This window comes from Astatotilapia calliptera, chromosome 8 (assembly GCF_900246225.1).
Source record: "Astatotilapia calliptera chromosome 8, fAstCal1.2, whole genome shotgun sequence".
Lineage (NCBI taxonomy): Eukaryota > Metazoa > Chordata > Actinopteri > Cichliformes > Cichlidae > Astatotilapia > Astatotilapia calliptera.
This window is the reverse complement of record NC_039309.1, coordinates 10,152,244-10,178,637: the sequence shown is the minus strand read 5'-3', so window position 1 is coordinate 10,178,637 and position 26,394 is coordinate 10,152,244. Positions and strand designations below refer to the sequence as shown.

Sequence of the window (26,394 nt, the reverse complement as noted above, 5' to 3'; positions counted from 1 at the left end):
CAAAGACATGACAGCTACAGACAAGAAGGGGCACTAAAAACTTGGGTTAACCCTTTATTGCACAAGTATCATACAAACCCTTTGGAGTTATTTTGCAATTTTAGGTGGAAGATTATAAAATTATTCTGATGTTTAAAAAAGGAAGGGTTAATATTTTGGAAAGGCCAAACCTTTTATTTTCCTTTTGTGTTACCAATTTTTATAGCAAAGAAAGTTAAATATTCAAGTTTGAGATTTTGAATTCTTTTGGACTGATTGTCTAATAACTGTGCACACTGTGTATAATGACTATAGTTACTCATATATCACAGATACATACAGGTGATGTAAATATTACTGTAGTATGTCTAATTTGTAATCTCTTGAGACTAAAAAAGGATAAGGGAGAAATTTACCACTAGTTTGAGATAAAACACAACTGCATCTGTAAAATATGCAAGGAAAATGCATGTGCGTGCTGTCCCTGCGTCTAAAATTTATCTTTGATTCTCTCAACAGCGGAAACAGGCGCAGTTCTATGAGAATATAGTGAAGGTCATCCGGCCTAAACCAGACTACTTTGCTGTAGGCTATTATGGCACCGGGTTCCCCTCCTTCCTACGTGTGAGTATATACACTGACATACTCAAGGCGGATAAGCACAATGTGGGTGAGCCACTTGTCAAAAAAAGATGATCAATAGATTTAATAGATTTACCGGTGCCTGCTTGGTTCTCAGCCTCAGCATTCAATACATACGTGCTTCACACATATCTCTCCCATGAATATTGTTTTGTTGTGGCGAGGCTCACTTGTTCAAAGCCCCACCTAGTCTGGCTTTAACTTACTCACTCACTGAGACAAACTCTGAATCATAGGCAGCTGCTCCATGTGTGGGTTGCGGAGTAGATCAGAATTATGCGCTGAGTGGATCCCCTTCAGTGTGGGAAAATGGAACGTTTCTCTTGGAAAAAGGCAGACAGCTAAGAAAGATACAAAAGCAAGAATGAATGAATACATCAGTTTCTATCCCCCACTTCTAGCATGTGTGCCTCGCTTTCATTCACCATGTATCACTTTTCCTCAGTGTTAAGAGACCTGTGTAAGTCACTGTGAGCCGGTCCACTCAAAATCTTTGCCTGCATTTGCAGTTGCCAGGAGTAGTTGTAAAAACTGCAGAGCTTTGAAGAACAGCCAAAAAAAAATCTTGTCTGTAGTAAAAGACTGATCAGACGGCAAGCAAAGCACTTAAGTCCATTTGCCAAACTACAGCTGGACACCATTTTTCCAACAGCACGAGCATCACAGTGTCGGGAAGATGGTGTTCCGGTGAAGTTCCGCTCAAGGTGTCCCATCACCACCTGCACAACAAAACCATGTACCCAGCACAGAGTGAAAAAGGCTGTCTGGTCCCATTGTAAATTGCTTTCAGTTGCTGAATCACAGGTTACATTCCCCTTACGTTCAGCTCTAAGCTTGTTTAAGCAGATGGAGCTGCAAATGTTCTTTAAAGTGGTGGCACCACAATGAGAGACACTGATTTCTAAAATGACCACCAGAACGAACACTGATTTTTCTGAGCTGATGGAAAATCCGCCGCCTATTTATAACATCTACCAAGTAAAGCAGGCTGCTTAACCTGAATTGATCTCTTTTTCCTCTGTAAATGTCCCGGCTGGCCTTGTGCCAATCTGATCACGGCATATCAGAGATTAAATACGTGTTTAATTGGTGTTTGATATCTCAGCACAGTGTCTGAGGTGCTGCTGGGTGCATATCTGCCCTCTATTTCATTTCACTTGCTCAATGATGTGTTTTGTCTTTTTTTTCTTCTTCTTCATTTTAAATGTAATCTATATTAGATCATTTTTTCTGTGTTGCTGTGTCACAGTAAGCTTAATGTTAGGCCTGAGATTTTTTTTTTTTTGCAAGAAGAAAAGTAACAGTGCTGATTAAATTTGCTTTTAATGTATGACCTGTTATGGCTGTTTTTCAGACTGTCATCTGGCATCTTACTGAAGGACATTTTATTGTACAATCAGCCACTAAATGGCCTAAAAGTCCTCGTGGAATAAGATGATATAAAACTCTAGTTTTAAGAACTGTGATCCCCGATCATACTCTTTTCATTCTATTATGAAGAACAGCCATTTCTCAAGGGCTTTGGCTACTTTCCGATCTCCGCAGCCCCCCCGTCTAACCCCTTTCATCTGGTAGGGCAGAAACTCCATTATAGACAGGGCAAGCTGCACTGGCCTAATCTAACAGGCTCTTTAAAGAACCTTTGAGGATAGCTTGGAGCTCTTATTTCTTTCTCTGTTTTATTCTTTTTTCATGTTTGCCCTTACCTGAAATAACCAGAGATGGTATAAAAACCAACACTTAATTTACATTTGTATTCTTCCATCTTTTTAAAAAAAAAAAAAAAAAAAGCTGGAGCATTCTTTGTACTACATTAGATGCAAAAGAGTTTACAAGCTGGTCATGGTTACTAGTCCACTGTCGTTAATTTTTTTTTTACTTGTTAAACATCAAAAAGCCAAAGATTTATGACATTTTAAATGTTGTTATGGCGTTGACATTGTTCTCTTATAAGGGCCCATCCTGAAATACTTAATAATTATATTAAAGGATTTCTGTGTAGGTATGGAAATTTGATGAGGTTTACTAATGGATAAATACAGTTATAGAAGAAGGCTTTCTCTATTGTTTGGCAAGATAGCTTCAAAATTATATCCCAATATGTTGAGGAAATGAGCAATAATGATTTTTATGTCAATATAGAAAAGAATACTGATCAAAAATAGATGAGTGCACCTTGCAGGCAAGAGCATTTATTAGTGCACACAAAATAAATGCAATTTTCCATCCGTCTTTCCCAATGAGCTACTGTCACTGATGACAGACTGCCTAATTTGAATTGTGAATCTAATACCATAAGGTGCCAGCAGCAGAAGCATTATAGTGCAAAAGTAGGGACATAATATATGGAGTGACACAACATAAGCCAAATGTAACCACAAAGTATTTTGTACCCAGAATGTTGTATTTTGGGTCAACTTTTTTAACTGTTTCCTTTGGGAACCCTGGCAAGATACTAACCATGAGTTACTCTCCATTGGATCCATCGGAGTGTGATTGTTAGCCAGAAAGCACTTAAGCATAGAAAAATGTGATTGTACGAATAGGTGTGAATAGGTGAATAAGACATGTTGTGTAAAGCGCTTTGAGTGTTCACGTAGAGTACAAAACTCTCAAATGGAGCGCAGCTAGCAAGACTTGTTTACTCTTGGGTCATACACCACCAGCTGTTTGTATTCCTTCTTCCCCACTTAATAGCCTGGTTGCGGTAAAAGCAAAGCGGTAAAACAAGTTTGTTGTTTCCAAGCAACACTTTTTTGGATATATTTGGCAGAGTTGGATGTTGTTGAAGGAGCTGCTTTGTTGGGTATTAAATTGTCATCAGCAGCTGAGACTGCTTTCACTCTCAGACATGCCTGGGCTTGTCTCATTGGAGTTCTGGACAAGGAACACAAACATATGGTGTTGCTATATGAATGATGATATGACACTTTGTCATGTGATAATTCATACTGGTGTTAATGTTGGACAATATGATAAGGAGGACCCCAAATTATCAGTCACGCCTTGTATTGCTTTTTGTTGCAGCACTGCAGTGTCCTCAGGGGGAAAAAAAAAAATTCCTCGATGAAGACATTTCGTAACCTCCCTCCCACATACTAATTGATTTTATGCAAGAGTACATAATTCAACTGCTTATGATTTATTAGTTGTTAATATAGTTAGTAACTAAGGTGCTAGTGGTAAAAGGTTACCGATAACATTTTAAAACATCAGACTCGATTAGGTCATTGACTCCAGTTGCTGTGTGCTACAAAAGAATATCAGAGTGGTTTTAGATTGTTTTCATCAATAGGTCTATATTGTATAAATGGTTATATTATTGTACAAAAAGATCAAGACCAGAATATTTAACCAAAGTTGTCTTTTTAACCTTGAAAATTACTTTTCCAAAAAGCTTTGTATCATTTCATTTTTTTTGTTATATTTATTTTCTATATTAAAAAAACCTTACGGAGCAGTTTCAGCTTTCAAATGCTTAGTATTTCCTCTAACCATTGTTTCCCTCACTTATTTATTCCTTTCTCCTTTCTCTTCCCATCAGTCCTAAACTTTACTTAATCCCCGTATTAAGTTTCCTGTGACAGCTCAGCTTATAGAGTGGTTGAGGGTGTGAGAGTTGGTTTGAAATATGTATCCTAAGACTCCACATTCGGAGACACTCTGATATGAGCTGTCATGTTCTATCAGTCAAAATGTTCCTCAGACAGACTTCTGAGCACATTCAAGCAGCTGAAGGCACGTTCATGGCTCATGCATTTCTAGGAGCATTCCGTGGACTCTTCTCTTATAATTTATTTTTGTTTTGGATTAAAACAAGATGACCTTTTCATCAGTTTATATGCCAATCTATGTAGTAGATTCAAAGGAACTATCCATCCATTTCCGTTGGCTTTTCTTTGTAAAGAGGGGTATGACACAAAGACCTTAAGACCTCAAATCCTGACAACATGAATTTTATTTAAAGTCCATGGCATTAAGTTATGTGACCTGTTGCTGTTTTGTCACTTGACCGTTGGAAATTGCTTTTTACCCACTAGCCAGAAAGAAAAGACCATTTTAGTATGACTCATTATCTCACTGAAAGTGGTTTTCTTTTCCAGAACTAGCCAGTGTGGGTTTGAGGGTAATGAAAAGGAGAATTATGACATTGAGATAACTGTTCACACGACCTGAATGCTCAACGAGCATAATGCGAATCTGCTGTCTTCTTATGAATAAGAAAACAATATGCAGTGCTGGAGAAAGACTAGCTGTCTTCGTCCAGATTTTAATCTGTCTTAGAGAAATGCAGACTCGTGACAAATTAAAGTAAAAAAAACAAAACAACTTGGATTGTCTTTGTAAAGTTTTTGTGCCCGAGGTGTTTATCATCCCTGCAATTCATCTCACTAATAAATGAAAAGTGCCTATGTATCACTGTGTGTATTCTTTGGCTTTTATGGATAGTCATTCACGAGGTTCGCTAATTTTTATTGTTCTTGAAGCCTAAGTAAGGGCAGTGTCAAGTTTTAAATCTTTGCTTTCTGCAGCATTCTGCTCAGAGGGGTTGCACATGCACAGTGAAACTGAGAGGATGAGGAAGAAACTAACGTGATAATTAAGACTCTCACGCAAGTCTGAAACAGAAATGTGCTCTGCCATCTGTGCATGAGAACAGATAGCACACATGTAGCTCTTGTGCCATGGCTTATGGGAGAGAAATTACTAGACTTATATTCCTATGTGTAACCCTTACTTGTAAACTGTCTGTCATCTAATTTCCTTATTATGCTTATAAACTAAGTCATATTCAGCCTCATATCCAGTGCACCACGTCATGGTTTCCAGAAGACACTTAACTGCTGTAATGCAAAGATGACATGTCATGTTACTGCACTAATATCTGACGGGAAAATTCTCTGTGTCTGCCTTCAAAAACATTACAATGTTTCAACCACATTAGAGGTTATTGTTAGAAAGAGCCCACAGCAAAATGCATTTGTATGTCAGTTGGGTTAAACAGAAATACTCCTCAAGCAAGCCAACTCTGATCTTGGCTAGGATTCACTTAACCGAATCACTGAATCGGTTCCGAGAACTTTCTGTCACGTGCATTTCCAAATGTTTAAAATGGAGATTATGATGATGCATTTGAACCCAGCGACAGTACCAGGCAAAGTAGATTTGCAAATCAAAGTGCTTTTCTCATTTCGTCATGGTCTTGCATGCTCTTTGTGTACTATTAGTGTGTGTACTTTAAATATATATTCATATTCATAAAGTAGTGTACCTCATGCATATATATTGGGGCAGGGATAGCTCAGTAGGTAAAGTGGTCGCCCCATGATCGGAAGGTCGGCGGTTCGAATCCACTTAACGGCTACCCTGAGGTACCCCTGAGCAAGGTACCGTCCCTACACACTGCTCCCCGGGCGCCTGCCTAGTGGGCTGCCCACTGCTTCACAGAGTGAATGGGTCAAATGCAGAGAAAAACAAGTAATTTCCCCATGGGGATCAATAAAGTATCCATTATTATTATTATTGCAAATGTAAATTCGAATTATGCATTCATGAAGATGTTTTTTACGATCTTAGTGTCTTCTTCTGTGTCCTTCAGAACAAAATGTTCATTTACCGCGGGAAGGAGTATGAGCGGCGAGAAGACTTCGAGGCACGTCTCCTGACACAGTTTCCCAATGCAGAGAAGATGAAGACAACGACACCACCCAGCGAAGACACAAAGTCTTCCTCTGGACAGTGTATCCTTAGCACATTTACTAAGCAAATCTTTATTTTACTTTTATTTTTTTTTTAAACTTTAAGGCGTAATTTTCAAAAGGTTGTTTTTCTTTTTTTTTTCTTAGTGCAGCCACCATATTAAATTATATCAGTGCACAGAATAAGAGTATATAATTTTTATTTTCCACAGAATGGCTACATACTTGCACAGGAAGAGGTTTCTTAGCTTTTAAGCAAAGTGAAGCACGGACATTCTGGCAGTTCATGACATCACCCCATTTAACGTGAATGACAAATTGGACTGAATCATGATGCAATTACAGTCATGTGAAAAGTAACATTTTCACATTATTTCATGCAGTGCAACTGTAGCTTGCCTTCACCAGTGTATGAATGTGAGTAAATTAAATAGCTGGGCAGGTGCTGTTAATCAAACATATGTGGTGCGCGTGATCACCTTTGTAAAAGCAAAGTTTGTGCAGTTTCCTGGTCTGGAGCATTCAGGTCTATTTTAGCACAATGCTACAATTTTCCAAAGACTGGATGTCTCCGCAAATTCACCCCAAGATCAGACTCTGCAGTGCACGGAAAAAGATTGAAAAATCCCAAGAACTACATCTCAGACACTACAAGCCTCAGTTAGGATGTTAAATGTTAAAGTTCATGAAAGTATAATTAGAAAAAGACTGAACAAATGTGTCTTGTTTGGAATTGTTGCCAGAGGAAAACCTCTAGCCTTTCATGCAGCATGGCTTAGGTTTGCAAAGTTGCATTTGCACAAAACTTGTGGAACAATGTCCTTTGGACAAGACCAGATTAGAGGTGTTCACCTATAATGCACAGCACCACATTTGGGAACAACCAAACACCTTGCAGTCTCTTAGTTGAACTCGTCAAAGGGTTCAAGAGTCAAATATCAGGCCACCTGTCCAACAGCAAATGACTGGCCAAAATTAGGTCATATCCCAAGCACAGCAGCAAATCTATGAAAAAGAAAAGAATTGTGTTGTTGCAGTGGCCCAACCGAAGTCCAGGCTTAAATAGATTGAAATGTTGAGGCAGGATCTTAAGAGAGCTGTGCACAATGCAATCCCCACAAACCTCAATAAGCCTAAGTAATGTTGTAAAGAAGAGTGGGACAAAATTCCACAACGGTCTGAGAGGCTGATGAAGTCAATACTTGAAGAAAACACTTCAAGTCCAGAAAAAAAAAAAAATTTTTATGAAAAAAAATGTTATTGCTTTTAAAAGTGCTTTGGGTGTACTTGGCTTTTCACAGGGCTGCAGCGAAAACTGCTCTGAAAACTATCTTTTTCAGATGGCTGTATAGGTCAGTCCAGAAGGTTAATAATATTACTGTCATTACTATGTCATCTTTTTTTTCCAGTAGCAATACATTACAACAAATTGTCAAGCACAGTCAGCAGTTGCGACAGATTAGCTGACCTCAGTGCCAGATGAAAGCTCGGGGCATGTTGTTTAAACTGCATTAGCCTGCATACAGTTATAAGATGCTTTGTAAATCCACCTCCACCCCAGCTTCTCCATTTCGTATCATTTCTGACTTGATATACAGCATAGCGATTGCCATTGATGTGTGCTGTGTTCTGTGAGGGCGTTTCTTCCCGAAGTCCTAGAACAGAGCTAGACTGCAAAATGTAAATTACTGCAGTATTAACTATAAGGTTGAATCGCCACCAGCTTCTGAGTAACTTCTCTTCAGTGATGTGTGTACAACAGTTTCATTTATTCCTTGATGTTTCTGCTTAAGACATCCAGTGTTTTACCGTGAAGCCCATTCTCGACCTGCCTGCCAAGTTTCAAAACAAGTCTGTCTCTGAGCAAATACTCAGGTAATAACAAAGTCCCTGCTCTTCACTTCTTCACAGTTACAGTGGATAACTCAGAGTCACATAAGATTAATTTCAATCTGGCAAAGCCAAGTTTACTTGCCCCCAGTCATTCAAACGGGTCAGCGAGCTTGTGGTGACACACGAGTCCAAGTGCATTCGCATTTTCGTGTGGCGTTCTGACTTATGCTATGGAGAAAGGCGATTAAATCTTGATTAAATGTGGGTCTCTGTAGAACAAACAGCGCTTGACCTTCTTGTCGTTCTAGTGGTTATTACCTTTCAGCAGCCATCTGCTGTTATCAACTGTGCCAAGTACAACATTGTTCCTCTGACATCATTAATACCATTGTGTGGCGCGTCAGGGCCACAGCAAACATTGGGCCCTCATGCTCCCCTTTGTACACATTCTGTACGCCAGCCATGTGCTGCATCGCTCAGCTGTGCAAATTCACTTAGGTATGCCATCCAACGCATCAATGGGCATAATTAAAAGAAGACATTTACATGGGAAAGCCTTTAGGCAAATATACCTGCGCAGTGATCTTATCAGAAGCCCAGTCAAGGCACTGGTCACATTCCCCTGCATTGATCTTTTCAGCACGCTGTTGTCTTGCTCGCTAAGTGTATCTGATCAGAATATGTAACTTTGTTAAATGGCCTAGATTAGACAGCCGTGTTTAGAGACTGACAGAGGATTGCTCCATATAAACTTTCCATGATGCGTTTTCAGCTAACTCTATAACTTCTTCAACTCTCGCAGTGCTGTTCTCTCTGTCCCCCTCTCTCCATTTTCTCTCATTTATTCCCTCATTCAGTGAAAAGATCAGTGGTGCATAGCAATGAGACTGAGCTGTTTGAGCCACAGGGTCACAGCAGCAGGCAAAGCATACCCCAATCTGACCTTGCTTTGCCAGACTATGCTACTCCATCAATTCTAGCCCGCCAGCTAAAGACATGTAAAAGGCGTAATTGGGGTAACGTGGCTGATTTTAAACTGCTTTAATAACCTGTTTATTAAAGCAGAAGTTCAGAGGCTTCATTTTTTACGTGAAGGCCGAACTTTTTCAGCTAACTTGGGAATAGGTCTTATGTTCATTAAACAGTGTGCTGCCCTTTGCGAGTAAGCATAGACGGGAACATCTGGTCCTCGGTATAACATAAAAGGCTCAAATGTTGGGGCACCTGAGTCCAGCTTTTCTGTGTAGTCACAAATGGGTTTTTTGTTTTTTTGTGGTCTGTTCATCAAAAAGATTATCGGTCCTTCACAGAAAAAGTTCAAGCATCCCATCTGCACACATTGATCGCCATTTCTTTAATCATTATAGGGTTGTGGCTCTGGATTGGCACTGATTCAGTTCATATTTTCTTTATAATTATTTGCTAATAAAGCCAGTTCGCACGCTTTGAACCATATGGTGTGGTTTTGGAAATGGGAAATGCAATATGGTGTACTAATTTTCCTAGGAGACTGTGATTATGTCTCTTTATGCCAATAAGTGAGACAGATGAAGGTGGGCCGAAGAAAGCAAGTAATGAGCCTGTGTAAGGGAAGCCATGTATCCACAGCCACTATGTAACACCATCATTTTCCTGCTGTGAAAAGTCTGTTAACCTGATTTGGCAAATTTCCTCCCTGTTAGTCATGTGCCCCTGTCAGGTGTGCTGCAGCTTATCTGCATGTCTGACATCTCAGGCTAACTTTAGGGCCTCCCAGTTATGTGTGGGAGCCGAAAATGAATTTATTTCCCACAATGAGGCCATATCTCGGATAGTTAGTCAAAAGCCAAATGCAAATCACAATAATTCCTGTCACAGCTGCCCTGGGAGGCGGTTTGTCCTGTGTTTGACCTGAAGCAAAGCAATCAACCTTTGAATCAAGCTGTGGATTGCCCATAACAGTTTTAATTTACTCAGGTACTGATTTTTCTCCCTCCCCAGCTTCTACACGGTAAATGAAGTCCATAAATTCCAGTATTCCAGGCCGGTGAGGAAGGGAGAGAAGGATCCCGACAATGAGTTTGCGGTAATTCCCGTCTTTTTCTGTTTGTTTACTGTTACTTAGTTTTTCCCCATTTATTTGGTTAACTTCAGACATAAAATTAACATAAAGACTGTGTTACTGGACTACAGTAGAACATGTGAGTCTACGTTTACAGGAGCGGTAGAAATGGTAGGTTTAAAAAATGTGTACCAACCAGTAACTGTTAAAGAATTCCAGTTATACTGACAAAGAAAGAAAAATCTTTTTTCTTTGTCATTTACACACATTCAGAGATGAAACACAGGAAAAAAAATACAAGTAAATTTATGAAATAATTTCCCAGGAACAAATGACTCAGCTCCATTTGCAAGTTGCACACTTGCAAGATAATGTACTTAAGTAGGTTAAATTAGAGTAGGTAGGTTAGTAGCCTCCGAATCAAAAAGCTTGTCAGTGTTTTATGCTGAGATGTGGCAAGTGGAGTCGAGCTGAAAATGGATTTTCATTTTTGCCTGTTCTCATCAGGTTGCTGTTGTGTCACGGCCACCACCTTGAAATTTACTAGCGTAGGACTGAGAAATCTTTCAAGTTTATGATGCACGTATACTTACGTAGATATTTTCAGCACAGAAAATCAATAGCACCGCAGAACATAGAGCTAATTTACATAGGCAGAAGAATTTACACCGCAGAGGAGGGATAGACGGAGGATTTTATTCATCTTTGAACACAGGAGAAGGTGGTGCCAACAAGAGCATCCAAACAAAATAAAATCGCTGACAGTGATCTATCTCCAGTTTAGTAAATGCAACTATTACTGTCAAGTCGTTTTTTAGTTTATCTAGAGAGTTATTCTTTGTGCGCACTTAATAACCAGGTAGCAATAACAAGGACGACAAATTAAAGCCAGTCACGCTTTCCTCTGTGTTTACTGTGGCGTCACTTCAGCAGAACAGGGTGATGAATTTCACTCATCTTAGACTTGCTTCCCTTGTCAGACTGATTGGACTTTCTCTGTCCTGACAGAGCGATTATGGATATCTATTGCCTGACATATTGTGTCTGTCACATCTATTATGCATGTCAATAAACACAAATCCTTGTCATTTGCAGATGCTCCTGAGTGAGTAGTAAGTAGATTTTAAAGACAACGCAGTCTCTAAATATTTAAATAGAAGTATTAGTTTTCTTTTCAGATGTGTTGGTTGTTAAAAAGAGGCTGGAAACTACATTTGGAGCAGACCTCACTTGCAGGTGATCCCTGCCATGCAAGTTCTTTTTCTCAATGTGTACTGTTATTTGAGATTATAAATATTTGATGCTTTAGAAGCTATCCAATTTCATATCATATCCCATATTACAACTCCAATAACAAAAAAGTTGGGCTGATGTGTTTGTAAATAAATAACAGAATGCAGTGATTTGCAAATCGCACAAGCCCAAACCCAAGAGGCGGAGCTTCTCAGAAGTAAAGATGGGGAGAGGTTCACCAATCTGCAAAAAAACAAACACATCTACACATTTTTGAAAAACAGAATAATGCCCGTCAATGTAAAAATTGTGAAAAATTGAAATATCTCATTATCTATAGTACATAATATCATCAAAAGATAGAGGAAAAAGTGGACAAATCTCTGGGACAAATGACAAGACTGAACATCACTATTGGATGTCTGATTTTCAAGCTCTCAGGTGCATTTAAAACAGGCACGATTCTCAGTTGAAAGGCCTGCATTAGTGGTTTGCATTGGTGCTTTTGTAGACCACGGTCAGTGCAGAAAGGTAACTGCAAGTCTTTTTCAGGGACGGGCTTGCATATTTCAGTAAGACAATACTGCATCTGTTGCAATAGTGTTGCTTTGTAGTGGAAAAGCCTTGAACCTTTGCCAGCTGAAGACATTTGGTGCATCATGAAAGGAAAATTACGACAGAGGAAACCCAGTACTGCTGAGCAGCTAGAATCCATATCGGACCGGAACATTCTTCTCCCAAAAATCCAGTATCTGATCTCCTCAGTTGGCCCTGTGCCTTTTTAAAAAAATGTCTTACTGCCATCAAACACAAAATGAGTTTCTTTGTTTTTTCTTCAGCCATAAAAAGGTGGATAATGGGGTGTTGTCATTGTCACCTGGTTGAATGTGCGGGCAGGCAGGCTCAACACCCGAGTTTGAGAATAATTTGAGAATAAGGTGACGTAGGATGTTTTAATTGATACCATAGATTAGTCTACTTAAAATCTCAGAAAGTTTCAAATTCCAGTGACCTTGTTCTCAAGGTCAGGGGTCAATTTTCTGAACTTTTCTGAAATTTCTTACCATCTACTAGGAGGGTGACTGGTAGCACTGACAGCATAAACATTTGATTTCTATGTTCTGTTGTGAATAAAATATAGGATATATGAAATGTGGAAATCATTGCATTTTGTTTTTATTCTTTTTTCTTTTTTTTTTTTAAAGTAAAGTGTGCGTGTTAGTCCCCATAGGGAAATTTTGTTTTTATTCTAATGTTACATTTTACACATTGTCTCAACATTTTTGGAACTGCCCTTGAGCACTTGAGCAAATGAGCTCCGATCCAGACGGGGAGGCAGTAGAGCCGTCTTCCAACCAAATCCATTGCGTCACTAAAGTCTCATCTATGCAACAGCAGTCTTGTTTCATTGCGATATCTTGGCACAGCTGCAGCTTGATCTGTTTAAAGAGCCACATTATCTTGATTTGAACTGTGTTCCAATTTTGTGTCTGTCTTTGTGTCTGCAGAACATGTGGATTGAGAGAACCACGTACTCTACAGCGTACAAACTTCCTGGCATCCTGCGCTGGTTTGAAGTCAAGTCAGTCTCCACTGTGAGTATGAAGGGCCTGTGTGCCAAGCAAGGCTCCTAATCAGATGAGGATCTGCAGGCTTGCTTAAAGACAATCAATGTGATTTGTCCACTTAAGCAGTATAGACGCAGGGGTGCCACTCCCCGGGCTAACGACAGGGCACGTTCTCTCTCTGCCAGATGGCCCACATTGATTCACCAGGCACTCCTGTTTCTACTGAAAATTGCTACACAGCACAAATATAACTGGAGAACAGTTCAGGCTTTGCTCTCCTTTCACTTTTTGTACAATTACCTGGATTACAGTATTGAAAACCCTTCAGACAACAGCAGAGGACCTAAGTGTTGACTGAAGCTTTATCAAAATGTAATTACTTTATCAGTGATTTTTTTTAAATGTTCATCCCCGAGTACAGGGAAAAAAAGTGCACCATATAAGTCATGAGCACAAGGGCAGATTATAGTGTCAATTAAGAGTCCAAACAGGCTTTTTTTTTTTTCATCATGTGTTTTTAGTTTGTCCCAAAACAAATGCACTACTTAGTGCGATTAGCCTTCCTTTACCTCCCAAACACCTGAGTCCATGTAGCAGAGTTTTACTCTCCATTGTCACACTAATTCGGAGCGGACACCTCTTCCTTCAGGCAGAGTTAGAATTTACTGTCAGGAGCAGCTTGCCCTCCAGATGAGCCAGGGAGAGGCAAGGTCCCTGAGGTCAGACTCTCTATTTAAAGCTTAATGACTGGGCTGAGATTCACCAGGCCTAATCCTTCCATCTGACAATTCTTTTTATCGAGCTGGCCTGAGACATACCGGAGCAGATTGGAGATTTGTCTCGCTTGTACAACATCTTTACTTTTTTGGCTTGGGTCTAATTCTGACATTTACTTAACAGTCCATGCATGTTTTCTCTAAACTCTTAATACAATGAAGTGATTTTTTTCATCCATCCAAGAGATGAGATTGCCCCTATGTGGAGTTAAATAGATTGTGTCGAAATTAGCTTTCACACCGTAGTGAAATGAATGACAACAGTTCCAAGTACTTCATTCATCTTTTCCTCTAAATTGCTAGTCTTTTTTTTTTTTTTTTTTTTTTTTTGGCATGGGATTTGAAGTTCTGGTACATGAACACACTATCCATCTTCGTTTGACAGTTCCAGGTTTGTATATGGGCACGGTGATCAAAAATTATTCATTGTTTCTGTTTGATTTATGTGTGTAGTTAAGCGATCCTCAGCCTATCTTCTTATAACCTTTCTGTAATTCGTAACACAAAATGTTTCCCTTTGATTGTTGTAATCGCAGGGATGAAAGCAGTGTACAGTATGTGTATTTGCACTGAAACAGGCGAATAAGCGCTGGGAATATCTGATATCACCTTTAACTTCTGTGCTACACAGGAGGAGATCAGTCCGTTGGAAAATGCTATTGAAACAATGCAGCAGACCAATGAGAAGATCAGCAGCATGGTACAGAGGCATCTCAATGATCCCAACCTTCCCATCAACCCGCTCTCCATGCTGTTGAATGGGATTGTGGACCCAGCTGTCATGGGAGGTTTTACCAACTACGAGAAGGTAGACAAATGAAAATAGTTCTGGATGTGTCTAAATCATCTTAACTTTTATACATTCATGTCCAAATCTTTAATTTGAACGTTTCCACAATTCATGAAGCTTTATTTTATCTTGTTCTAAATGCCGTGAAGGTTTGTTAAACATAAAGCTAGAACCAGGAGACTCAAATCTATAGGGCCAGTGCACAACCTTAAGACTCGGTTTCTAGCCTTAGGTGTTGTAAAGTTGAAATAAATGATGCCCCTTTATCTCTCTGGGCAAGATTGGCAGGAGCCTACCACAGCAGACATGACTAAAGATGACCCTAAGATGACCTTGAGACAGTTCAATACACAGAAGCAGGGGCATGATATATAAGATTCATACACTGAGAGGCAAAGCACTTATTTTTTTTCATTAGCCTACAGTTTTACACACCAGTGCTAGTCAGGTATTTTTATATTTTGAACAAGCTAAGCTAACAGTTTCCCCATTTTCCTTCTTTGTCGTAAGCTGAGCTAAGCATCCACTTCTCTAGCTTTGTAACTGCTTTGTAACTGCCATAAAGAATTCTAATAGACATGTCTTATGATCATCATCATCATCATCACAGAATCATCTCACACATTTTCCAAAAAAAGAAAAACATTTTCTGAAAACGAAACAAGAGGAATGCCTATGTTATTTATTGTTGCTTATAGTATATATTTTTGCATATAGTACACGTTAAGGATAAAAAGGTACTCCGTGTCTTTAAATTATCTCTAAGATCATCAAAGTATGTTTTAAACTCATTCAAATAAAAACACATTAATTTCCAGGTTATATTATATGATGTGAATTGGGTGTTATTATTAGAGTACCAAGTACCAAAACCCACTCATTTCCAGACCAGTGACTGACCAGTTAGCTTGATATATATCTGATTAGTAACTGGTCTGTTTAGCATCACTCGCTGCCCCATGCTGGTCGTCTCCGAGTGCCAAGATAAACTACATGTGGGCCACCACAAAAACATTCATAACAACAAACTTAATCAGACACTTAAATCACCCTAACCCAGATGAGCACTGACATTTTTAAGAAGTAAGCAAAGGCCAAGTGGCTAAAGCTGTCCAGAGTTCAGAGCCAGCAACAAGCCAGCAGACTCAGTAAGAGCACAGCATTAATGCAGTTTAAGTAACTGAACATCCTGTAATTTGTTGCCTAAATTCTAAAGCTTAAACTTTTTTTTTTCCTGATTTGAATTGAAAAATAAAAGTCGGAATCAGAAAATTGCAATTAGCGCATCTCTACTTCTTCCTACTTCTTATCATCGTATGCTTGCTGCAAATTCTTGAATCCCTATCACTATGATGGTTAATGTTTTATACCTTTTTATTTATATCATGTTCCTTGTAGGTCATCATAAATCCATTATTTTTTCCTTTTCCAAAAGCCCAACTCAGTCTTCACTATTTCCTGTTTTTCATCATTTTTCACGTGTAATCCAAATACTATAGTGGCTCATGTGGTCTTTTTTCAGTTTTTTTTAACACAACCCTTTTACCCTTTTGATTATTTTAAAAAGCGATAGCCTATTGGGTTCTCTACCTGAAATAGAGTTATACCGGTCTTGAGGGTGCCTTCTGAGTCAGAGGAGAAGCAACGGGAATTCTTTGCCCTCAGGTCACTCCTTCGTCTCAGTGAAATAGTGCGAGCAGTGGATGAGAGACGGTTGTCTTGACTACATTTTTCACATCTTAACAGACCTTCCCAGTGCTTCACCCTTGTTTCATCTTTATTTCCTCCCAGTTTTCTTTTTACTTATATCGCAAACATCTTTACATTTTTACCTTTACCTAACTTTACTCCAGGTTTTCCTCCTTTCTATATAGTCATACTTACTCCAGTGTTTTTCTGTCTGCCATCTTTTTTTTTCTCCAGGCCTTTTTCAATGACAAGTACATCCAGGAGCATCCAGAGGACCTTGAAAAGATAGAGAAACTAAAGGACCTCATCGCCTGGCAGGTAAGACCATACCACTGAAGAGCCATGGGACACGTAGGTGAAAATGGCAAAGCATCATACGGGTCCAGGATTCAGGGAACAGTGCTTTTGCCAGTTTGTTTGAAATTATTTACTTTAAACGATGTTACATTCTTTGCATTCTTTTTCCATAGCACAAGTAAAGAGCATAGGAAGACATGGCCGACAGGCAGTCAAAATGCTGAGTATGGATTAGATGGTGTGAAGGAGCTTGGGAGGCATGAAAATGTGCATTCATCCCACTCAGTCTTTTAACATCATTGGCACTGGTTTGCATTCATTTGCTTTGGGCAAGTCACTATGGTTAAAATTATTAGAGAAGTTTATTAATGGAATCAACACCAGAAATGTTCAAACCTTGCACCACCATCTACAGCCTTCCAGACATTACGCTGTGTGATTTTGAAATTTAAAGTAAAATTGCATTTATGTGTGACACTTCATTAAAGTGATTATACATAAAAAATAAAAATGAATCAGTGTGAAACTTACAGCTGAACATACATTATTGTTTGTGCAGTAGCAGTAGTTTTCAGTGCAGTAACTCTTACAAACAGGGGAAATGTGAGCCTCTGTGAGCATCACTGCAACACTGAGCGAGATGCACATGCAGCAGGCAAGAAATGCACACGAGGACTGCTGGAAAGCAACATCCTGTTTAATAGAGTATAACTCTCTGGATCTGAACTGTGGGTTACTTTAATACTCAAGAAGTTGTGGTTTCCTGCCTTATGGTTCACCCAGGATCTGAACAGATACAAGAAAAGTCTGCTTCGTATTCTAAAGTTGTACCTCTCTCAGTTGTTTGTAAAATAGGTCGACTTTGTGCTCCGCATCTTTGGTGGAACTTCGCCGACTCTAAAAAGGAACGCTCTTTTGTTTTTGTTGTGCCTTTTGACTTTACATGGTTCAGTGATTCACACAGAAGAATGTATCTTGTATTCGTACCTCGCGTCTGACACTGATGATGCTGCTCACATAATTGTTTTGCTGTATAGCGAAGACTTTTTTTAAAAATACAATTTTCCATGTGTGCCTACTTTACTTAGACATACAAGTGGCGCGTACGTGGGGATCTGTAGGAAATCGCTGACTGAAGTAGAGGTTGACACAGCAGCGGCAGGTTACCTAAAAATAAGCATGTTGCTGCTTCATCACTCCTGGAACGTTGTGCATATCACAAAGGCGTTATACATGACAGGGTTGGAGCAAGCAGCTGGATTTCATCTCTAAGACCTATCAGTTATTTTTATACTTATCATGAAGCAATGGCAGCGAGCAGTAATCTTGGTGTGATTACCTTTGTGGCATAGGCTTTTATTTTTTAATTCCAGGGTACTACTCAGATAAGGAGCCATTTCAAAAAGTGTCCTTAAAATCATTGTTTCAAATTATTTCAAGGTTATTTGGTGTAATCATAATGCACACATGCCATAGAGGAAAGCCTATGCCAAACATACCCACAACAAACTTTAGAGCGATCACTAAAGCAGATTTGAATTGGTGTCAGCTGTCTCTTTGCCAGAGACTGCAGGCTTGTTTATCTTGTGTTTTGAATCCATCTAAATGAGACAAATGAAGGCAAGCCGGCTCCAATGAGCAAACTAAACGGGTAGAAATGAGCCGTTGTGCACTGCTATCCTGAAATACCCATTGTCCTCATTTAGTAATTAGAGAGAAATGAGCAAGTGGAAATCAGGAAAATAGGTGTTGTAAAAAAACAACAACAACAACAACAACAACTCCCTGGCAAGTACGAAGTAGGGTTTTTAGAAATGTTTATGTTTATAATTGGCTCTGGAAAGATGCCTAAATTAGTTCCTGAAACGCCTCACTTCTACATCGTTCAGTCTGTTTATGGGGAGCTAAACGATCAGGGGAATTTTCACCAGGGCATCAACATTGTATTCACTAGCATAAAAACATCATCTTTTAATGGCAGGCTTGTTTCCTAATAGGACCCTCTAACAGAAGCCTTTTTCTTTTGGTCGCTTCATCTCACATAAAGCGGAGTCTGCTTATTAGTCTGTCTGACTCGCCAAATGTTGCGTACGTCTCCAAGACCTGCGCGACCTTCACGAAAGGTCTTAATATGTCATCGCAGCTTTAATACCAAGCATCTCGAAGTCAGCGTGGCTGTCCTACCACCGCGGGGTGTGGCTCAGAAGTCTGTTTGTTGTGAATCAGAAAGGCAGTTGAATGACAGGGTTCAGTTAAGAACAGTAGGCTCTGTTTTTTTTTTTTTGGGGGGGGGTTAAACCACAGTGCCATTTCATTTATAGCTGTCAGCTGATAATACTGGCATTTGCCTGTTTATAAATGGGGCTCTAGCGTGATTTCTAATCGCTGCAGCCCACTAATTATGATGGCACAATATGTGAATTCGGGACACATTAAAAATTATTAAAAATTATTAAAAATAAACTGTTATAGGTTCATGATAGTCCTGGTTATTTTTGTAACCTTTAAAGCTTCTGACAAAAATTATCTTTTGTCATAAGGGGGTTAAAAAAAGGACAGACGTGGCCACAATTGTACATTTGCATTGCCTCAGTATTGCCGTATTGTATCGCCTCTATGTAATTTTAGACACGCTTGTGTCTAGTTTCTGTGTTCACAGAACAGCAAAGTCATGCTGTTAGGCTTGAACTGTGCATGTTCTATTTAATAACCACTCATTTTCTTGTACTCGTGACTCCTTTGTGCTCAGTTCGTCTGACCTTCTCTGCAAGCAGTCTGTAGTTTTACAAACTGCTGTGTTGGTTTAGATACACTCTTCCACTGTTTTTGCTACCGTCATTTATCAATATCGGGGCAGAAAACTCAAACTACCCACATGTCAATATCCTTCGTGCCATTTTGATTGTCTTCTAATATATTAATGAATGCTATTTTCAAAGCTTGCATGAAAGGGGGCACTGTTAGTGACATGTTATTGTCACTGTGACTTATGATCAACAACAACACTCTTAGCTTTGCCTAGCCTCCCCAACTAGCATGTCATCTCTGACACCTCAGCTTTGCCTCTTTATCCCGTAAAATAACTCAAATGTACCTCTTCCATGAAGTAAACTAGTTTTTACAGTTTGTATTGTCATGACTCTATAAGATAATGTTTACCGTGGACTTGGTGTTGGCTTTTTATGAATGCAGAACCAAGTCCCCAGTTTCTAATAATGACATTCACCTTAGCATCACGAGAGCTGATATCTCTTACTGATATGCCAAATTGTGAAACTGATAAACAGATATCTCTCTTAGACAGCCGGAGAGGATTAAAAGCATTTTTTAAAAAGTTAAGTTATGTAATTAGACTCGCAAGTTTGTGTGTGTTTGTGTGCGCATATACGCACGTGTGTGTGTTGACAACCTTGAGCCTAAGTGTCTTCCGCAATGAGCTTATCGCTGTGCAGCCACCAAGCAGAAATCTGTTGCCATGCCTCAACTCAGCCGCACTCAATCATCCAAAGGTCTATAAAAAGATGTGGGTATCCTGGGAGACGTGAATCTTGCCTCAGCTTTCACTCTCGCTGTGTTTTTTCATTGCTTTTTCATCTCACAACACTTCGTCCTTCAAAAACTCCTCTCCCCCCTCCTTTCTCTTAACCTTTTTCACCTTCTGCCTCTCTTTTCCTTCCCTTTGCCTTTTCATACCCAGACGCATCTTTTCCTTCTTCCGTGAGATCCCAGTGGTGATGATGCAGGTGCTCACTAACAGGGGGAATGCCTGCATGGTGTCTGTGGCCTCCATTTCATTTATGCTTTCGGGCCAAAGGTTTTGTGATTCTCATATCACAGGATGCTGTTTATTAGCACATCGTATCACATACCTGAGAACATATAGCTAGGTGGCTAGTATCTTTTAACAGGTGTGTTTCTGCGCTGCTAATCTTCCTTTCTGACAGAAATTCTTATCTTGACATGGGTGTAAATAAAATATAAATGATTTGGGGAGTATTATGAAACATTGCATCACAAAAGTGCATTGGTGTTTTGGACAAGTTGAATGAAGTGGGCTCATGATATGATATGCCCTGGGAGGAAGTTTGTCCTCGGGGAATATAAAGAAGGGTAGGCTAGGGAAGGTCAGGTTAGCACACACACAAACACTTTTCTTTATTATCCCACCTATCCAATATGTCTCACGTCTCACAGATTATTTCGTCCATTTGTTCAGGTGAATTTGTTTCATTGTCTGACTGGGATCAGTAAATGCAGATGTTGAAATTAAATCCCGTTTAATGCAGTTTTTTTTTAAGCTATTCATCAGAGGGGAATTACAAACACCTTTTTTCAGCTTTAACTGTATTTCTCGTTTATAGAGGTAACGCGGTAAAGTAATATTTTTACAGTTGCTATGGGAGAGAAGGGATCTGCTGTTAACACAGCTGACTATAACATCTTTGCTTTTTTCTGCCAAAGATGGCATGAAACACCTCTGCAAAAAAAAAACAGAAAACCCTCAACCTGTGATTTTAACCAGCAGAGAGGAAAATAACACTCAAATGGTCACTCTCCCAAGGGATGGTGCGTCCTCCTCTTACCAGATTTAGTCAGCAGAGCTGTGGCACTGGGGTTTCCTAATTACTAGTTTTCAGCAGTTTCAGTCTTCCCCCCTACTCTCGCTCACTGCCTGTCTTTCTCCCTTTTCCTCTACCTGAGCTGCTTCTGGTATGTGTTTAGATTTTGTTATTCACCAGCTTCCTACAGAGTGGGAGGCAGCAGTGTTCCTGAAAGGATGCATTATACTGTTTTTTGCAATCAGATATGGAGAAGAAAACATCCAACCAAACAAAGTAGATGCCTGTTTTCATTGCCATGTTTTACTTTATATGTTGCATTGATGTTGGTGGGGTCAGGAAGGCGGCGGTAGTGTCATGGCAACAGCTTTCTGTAACATGTTCCTGCTTCCACCTGGATAAGCTTGCAGTGCATATGCAAAATTACTGATGTACTTTTACTGCTGGTGCTGAATATGCACATCCAAGAGGGCAATGAGCTAAAGGACATGTGCATGAAATTAAGTTTATGAAGTTAATGACAGACGCTAATGCATTCCTCTGAAGGAAGAAGCAGCATGTAGCTGATCTCTCATCTCTGCAGTCCAGGGTGTGTTTGATGAAGTTGTCTCACGCTGCTGTTTTTCTTCCACCAGATTCCGCATCTCGCTGAAGGTGTTCGGATCCATGGAGAGAAGGTCACAGAGGCACTGAGGCCTTTTCATGACCGCATGGAGGCGTGCTTTAAGCAACTGCGGGAGAAGGTGGAGAAACAGTATGGGGTAAAGTCTCTGGTAAGAGCTTTTTCCTGTACTAGAGCTTCTTTTTTTTTTCTTTCTTTTCTTTAAACACAGACAGTGCTTTGTAGCTCAGTGTGCTAATTTTAACAGGGACTAATGGGATCTGCAGTTCTTTCTGGTGCTTGGCTAACGATTTCTGTGAGATGGACTTTCTGAAATATTTTATAATATTATTTGTTATTGTTACATCTCTCATACATCCATTATGTAGGATGTTGATCTTCCTTTTTCTGTGGTCAGATTGTAGTTTGTACATTTATTCATGTCTTTAATATTCAAAAGGTAGCACTAATGAAATTACATGTTCTTTCTTTAGTATTTTGTTAGGTTTGTGTCATTAGAATATACCTAATTACGGGTGTATTCCCAGAAAATTTAAAGGCTTTCTTGACCCGGATTAAAGTTGCAAAGAAACAATGTCCATCTTCGAATGACGCTTTCATTTTCATTCAAATTCCAAATTCTGTCTCACAGAGCTGTGTTGGCAAAACATGTCCATAGATGCATAAACGCCTTTCAGAGTGCTCAAAACCATCTTTGTGGAAAGCAGACAAGATGTTTGCATATATTTTTTTCATAATGACACAAAAACGAGGTGCAAACAATTCACTTTTTTGGTTTGTCATTAAAACAGATACAGGTGTAGGTTGCACACAAACATGGCAACTGAGAAGGACTGACTCTTGTTAGGACTTACAGGATTTTCCTGTGTCATAAAGTGCTTCCAAACTTTTATAATCTGGCGTCTGAACCAGAAAATAGAGCGAAACAATTCGGTGAGATTTCTAAGTCGAGATGCTCGGGCTGACGTGATAAAAATGGCAAATTCACAGTTTAGTTTGCTGTTGTGTGTCACGTGTGTTTTTCTTTTTGCTCCAGTCAGCTGTGAAGTTAGTGTGTGTGTGTGTGTGTGTGTGCGCGCATGGTGGGGTAGCCTCCATCTCTCTCTTCTTTTACAGATTTAATTGCTGCTTGACCAAGCTTTTCACTCAATCTTGCCTGAGGTAACGGGGCACCTGCCCATTTTTAAAGTAAGAGGGTGGTGACCTTTCAAACAAGAGAAAAGCTATCTCTTTCCAGGGTGTGATAATGAGGTTACCCTATCAGGTGTGTGATGGCCCCTTTCTTTGGCTGAAAAGACTCTTTAAATGCAAAAGGTTCCTTTGTTAGAGCTGCTGTTGCGAGATTTTTCTTTTGTCAGATTTCAGCAAAAATTAATAGTCCTACAAGATTCCTTCTTTTTCTTTTTACCGCTAACCTTGTATGTTCAGATAAGCGGCTCTGTTACGAGCTCTGTACTGGACATTGGTTTAGGATAAAACTGCAAAAGACCTTCAGCTTTACAGTTTTCCTGTCACAAGCCAGCTATATATTGTGGGCGGTTTTATTGGCAGCTGGAGTGTTTTTAATGCTGTGTAAAAAAATTATCACCTTTCTTCCTGGTATGGAGGTGCTGACCATTCGAGTGACTGCAAAATGGTCGAGCTGGCAGTGATTATACAAAAGTATAATCACTGCCAGCTAGTGAAAGAGTGACAAATTAAAGGGGAAAGCCAACATAAAGTGTGTAAATGAAGTGTTGTGCCACCATGTGTCAGCAAAAGGCCTTCGGTGTGCCTCGGGCGTTGATTTCACAATTCTTTGCTGCAGTGATGGAAGCCATTTTCCCCCTCATTTGATGTTATGATGAGCACCACCTGACATCAAAGTCCAAAATCTCTCCCTAGGTGTTCATTTAGGTTGCAATCTAGTGACTATGAAGAAGATTCCTGTCATTTTCTTGCTTAGTATTGATTTGCAGTGACCCTTCCATCTAATGGGAGAAGTGGGTCTAGTGTAGGCCTTCTCCTGCTCACTTAGATCATTTCCACTTGTAGTTTTGATGGAAAAAAATGTGATTCAGGAGCCCCCATGCAGGATTTTTATATATACCACAGAGGATGATTTCATGGTAATTGCTCCTCTGTACCATGCCATATATTTGTTCTTTCTCTACTCTTTTAATCTGGGATTTCCTGTAATTTGTCACCCACTGCTACCTTATTCACCGAGCACTTTCTAAGTAACTACAAAGCAATCAGTAACATTTAAACTAAATAATTTTCTGTTTTTTATTTGTTTGTTTGTTTTCTTCTCTGCTGCCAGCCTCCAGCAGATGAACGGCGGGGACCTCGTCCTCCCTCCATGGTGAGGTCCTTCACCATGCCCTCCTCCCAAAGGCCACTGTCAGTAGCTTCAGTCACCTCCATCTCCTCTGACAACTCACCCTCCAGGCCCGGCTCAGATGGGTAACACCATGCTTCACTATTCTTTGGGGCATAAATTATGTCATCTCTAGCATTCGTTCTGTTTTTTTGTTCTTGCAGGAATCAATGTTGTTTTTTTGGGGGGGAGAAAAATCGTGTCATTTATACACAGAGGTGCCACTTTGATTTCTTATCTAAGAGAATTTCAGAGAAAGTGCTTGAAAAATGCATCTGCTTTCTTTCTTCCAGTTCACATGCAGGTTGAAACTTTAACAACTTCACATTGAAATTGTGACTGAAGTATTCTTTGCGCTATTAGCTCTGTTTGTTATTTAATCAGAATGTACATAAAACACATGCATGCAGCAGATTTGTGTAGATCTTTGAAACTGATTACTATTGATAAAGGAATATTCCCACATGTTCTCTGGCATGAGTCGGGATATACAAATTAACACATTTTGTTTGAGTTGATGTATTGTTTTTATTATTATTATTATTATTATTATTCAGTTTTGCGCTGGAGCCTCTTCTACCAAAGAAGCTGCACACCAAGTCTCAGGACAAACTAGACCGTGATGAACCCGAGAAGGACCGCAAAGAGAAGAAGAAGGAGAAGAGGAACAGTAAGCACCAGGAGGTCTTTGACAAAGAGATGAAAACAGCGGACATCTCTCTGCAGCCAGCTGAAGCTGTCATACTGTCAGAGACGGTACGTTTTTACGTCTTCTGTTTGGGTCGGTCATTCTCGTCACTCTGCTGGCTTGTGTCAAACATTTGGACTCTGGGATAGATTGGAGTTTGAGGTCAGAGGTTACTGTGACCACACAAGGCATGATAAATTAAGAATTTATATGCTAATTATGACCCAATAAGACATAAATGTCAAATAGAATGAAATGGGAAGTGATGAAGTTTGAATATCCAAAAGGCCGAGGGTCAACTTCACTGCGACATCATAATGTGCTCCCAAAACACTTTTCTTGTTGTTATTCAGCTACTTCATAAATCAGGAACAGAAGGAGAAATTCTAACTGTATTTATAATTTGATCAGATACTCATTTGGTGACACTAATTTTAGGCGCCCAAATAGAAAGTGTCTCTTTTCTAGCTGTCACCTGACATAGATCCGGGTGAGAACAGATTTCTAAAACGACGACCGTTTTTAACCTGCTAGCTCACAAGTAGGAAGACCAAATGATGTTTTTGCACCAGTGTGCTAAAAAAGGTAGCTAACAGCCCAGTGCAATCACCAATAGAAAATGGATGTGATGCGAGCTGTGGATACTCTCCAGGCACCTCGCTTGCCTAGACCGCAGAGTATTTCAAGTGGTGTGATCACTGTGGACTGCTTCCTGCTGGGTGAAAACAGACAGCTGTAGAAAACATCCCAACTTGTTTCCCCCAAAGTTCACACGGGAAAACAGGCATGTAAGTGCAATTTCACCGATTGGAGGAGACGTGCAACTGCAAGGTGAAAACTGTGGCTTCAAATTATTTTCGTTTGTTTTTACCAACCTTCCTTATACTCTTTTAAACCTTCTAAGAGAAAAGTATTAAAGGCAAAAAAATCCAGAAAAGTTTGGCAAGTAAACATGTGATCACCTAATGCAATCATAACCCGTCTTTTTCCACTTGCACATAAAACATTGTGCAATATATGTCGCACGGCAAACATCAGTGGGCCATAGAATAGAGAAATATCCCTGCTGTGTCTTTTGGTGTTACTGTGAAGGTGTTTTTTTTTTTTTTTTTTGTCTTCCCTCTCATGTAGAGTAAGAGAAGCTACAAACAAGAGTATTTCAGTTATGTTTTGTTCTCTTCAGATCTTTGACTTGGTCTTTATTTTCTTGCCTTTTCCTCTCTCCATGATGTAGCTCACAATTCTGCTTCTCAACTGTTCCCTCAGTTCTCTTTTTACTCTTCATATCTTCATCTCTCCCCCTCTCCTCTCTCTTTCTCTGTTGTGTTCATGTCCCTCTTCACCACCGCTGTGTCCATTACAGCCGAGTGGTATCACTGTGTTCTCATTGCCCAGTGGGAATGCTCCCTGGCTAACGGCAGTAAGATAAGGGCAGGAATGGAATCCAAAAGAAGCCCCTGGCAACGGTGGAGCCGTCTGGCTCATGATGCGAGCGTCATGCCCCCGGGGTCAAGGGTAGAGAACCTATTGGTCTCCGGTGATTACCACATACTAGGATGTAGTACCTCGGTGTGAAAGTATAATCTGGAATCAAGAAATTGCTTTTTTCACCCACAATG

General features: G+C 39.8%; 1 protein-coding gene across 4 annotated transcripts in view; it reads left to right on the top strand.

Moving 5' to 3' along the window:
* dock1 (dedicator of cytokinesis 1) overlaps nucleotides 1-26,394 on the top strand; it is a 204,248-nt gene that overhangs the window by 171,672 nt on the left and 6,182 nt on the right. For all 4 annotated transcript variants that reach the window (XM_026178424.1, XM_026178423.1, XM_026178422.1 and 1 more), the window contains 10 exons: nucleotides 499-603; nucleotides 6,221-6,362; nucleotides 8,114-8,195; nucleotides 10,134-10,218; nucleotides 12,936-13,022; nucleotides 14,403-14,579; nucleotides 16,485-16,568; nucleotides 21,742-21,879; nucleotides 24,031-24,173; nucleotides 24,645-24,843. In XM_026178424.1, coding sequence (XP_026034209.1) covers nucleotides 499-603; nucleotides 6,221-6,362; nucleotides 8,114-8,195; nucleotides 10,134-10,218; nucleotides 12,936-13,022; nucleotides 14,403-14,579; nucleotides 16,485-16,568; nucleotides 21,742-21,879; nucleotides 24,031-24,173; nucleotides 24,645-24,843 — 1,242 coding nt within the window. The remainder of the gene's footprint in view (nucleotides 1-498; nucleotides 604-6,220; nucleotides 6,363-8,113; nucleotides 8,196-10,133; nucleotides 10,219-12,935; nucleotides 13,023-14,402; nucleotides 14,580-16,484; nucleotides 16,569-21,741; nucleotides 21,880-24,030; nucleotides 24,174-24,644; nucleotides 24,844-26,394) is intronic.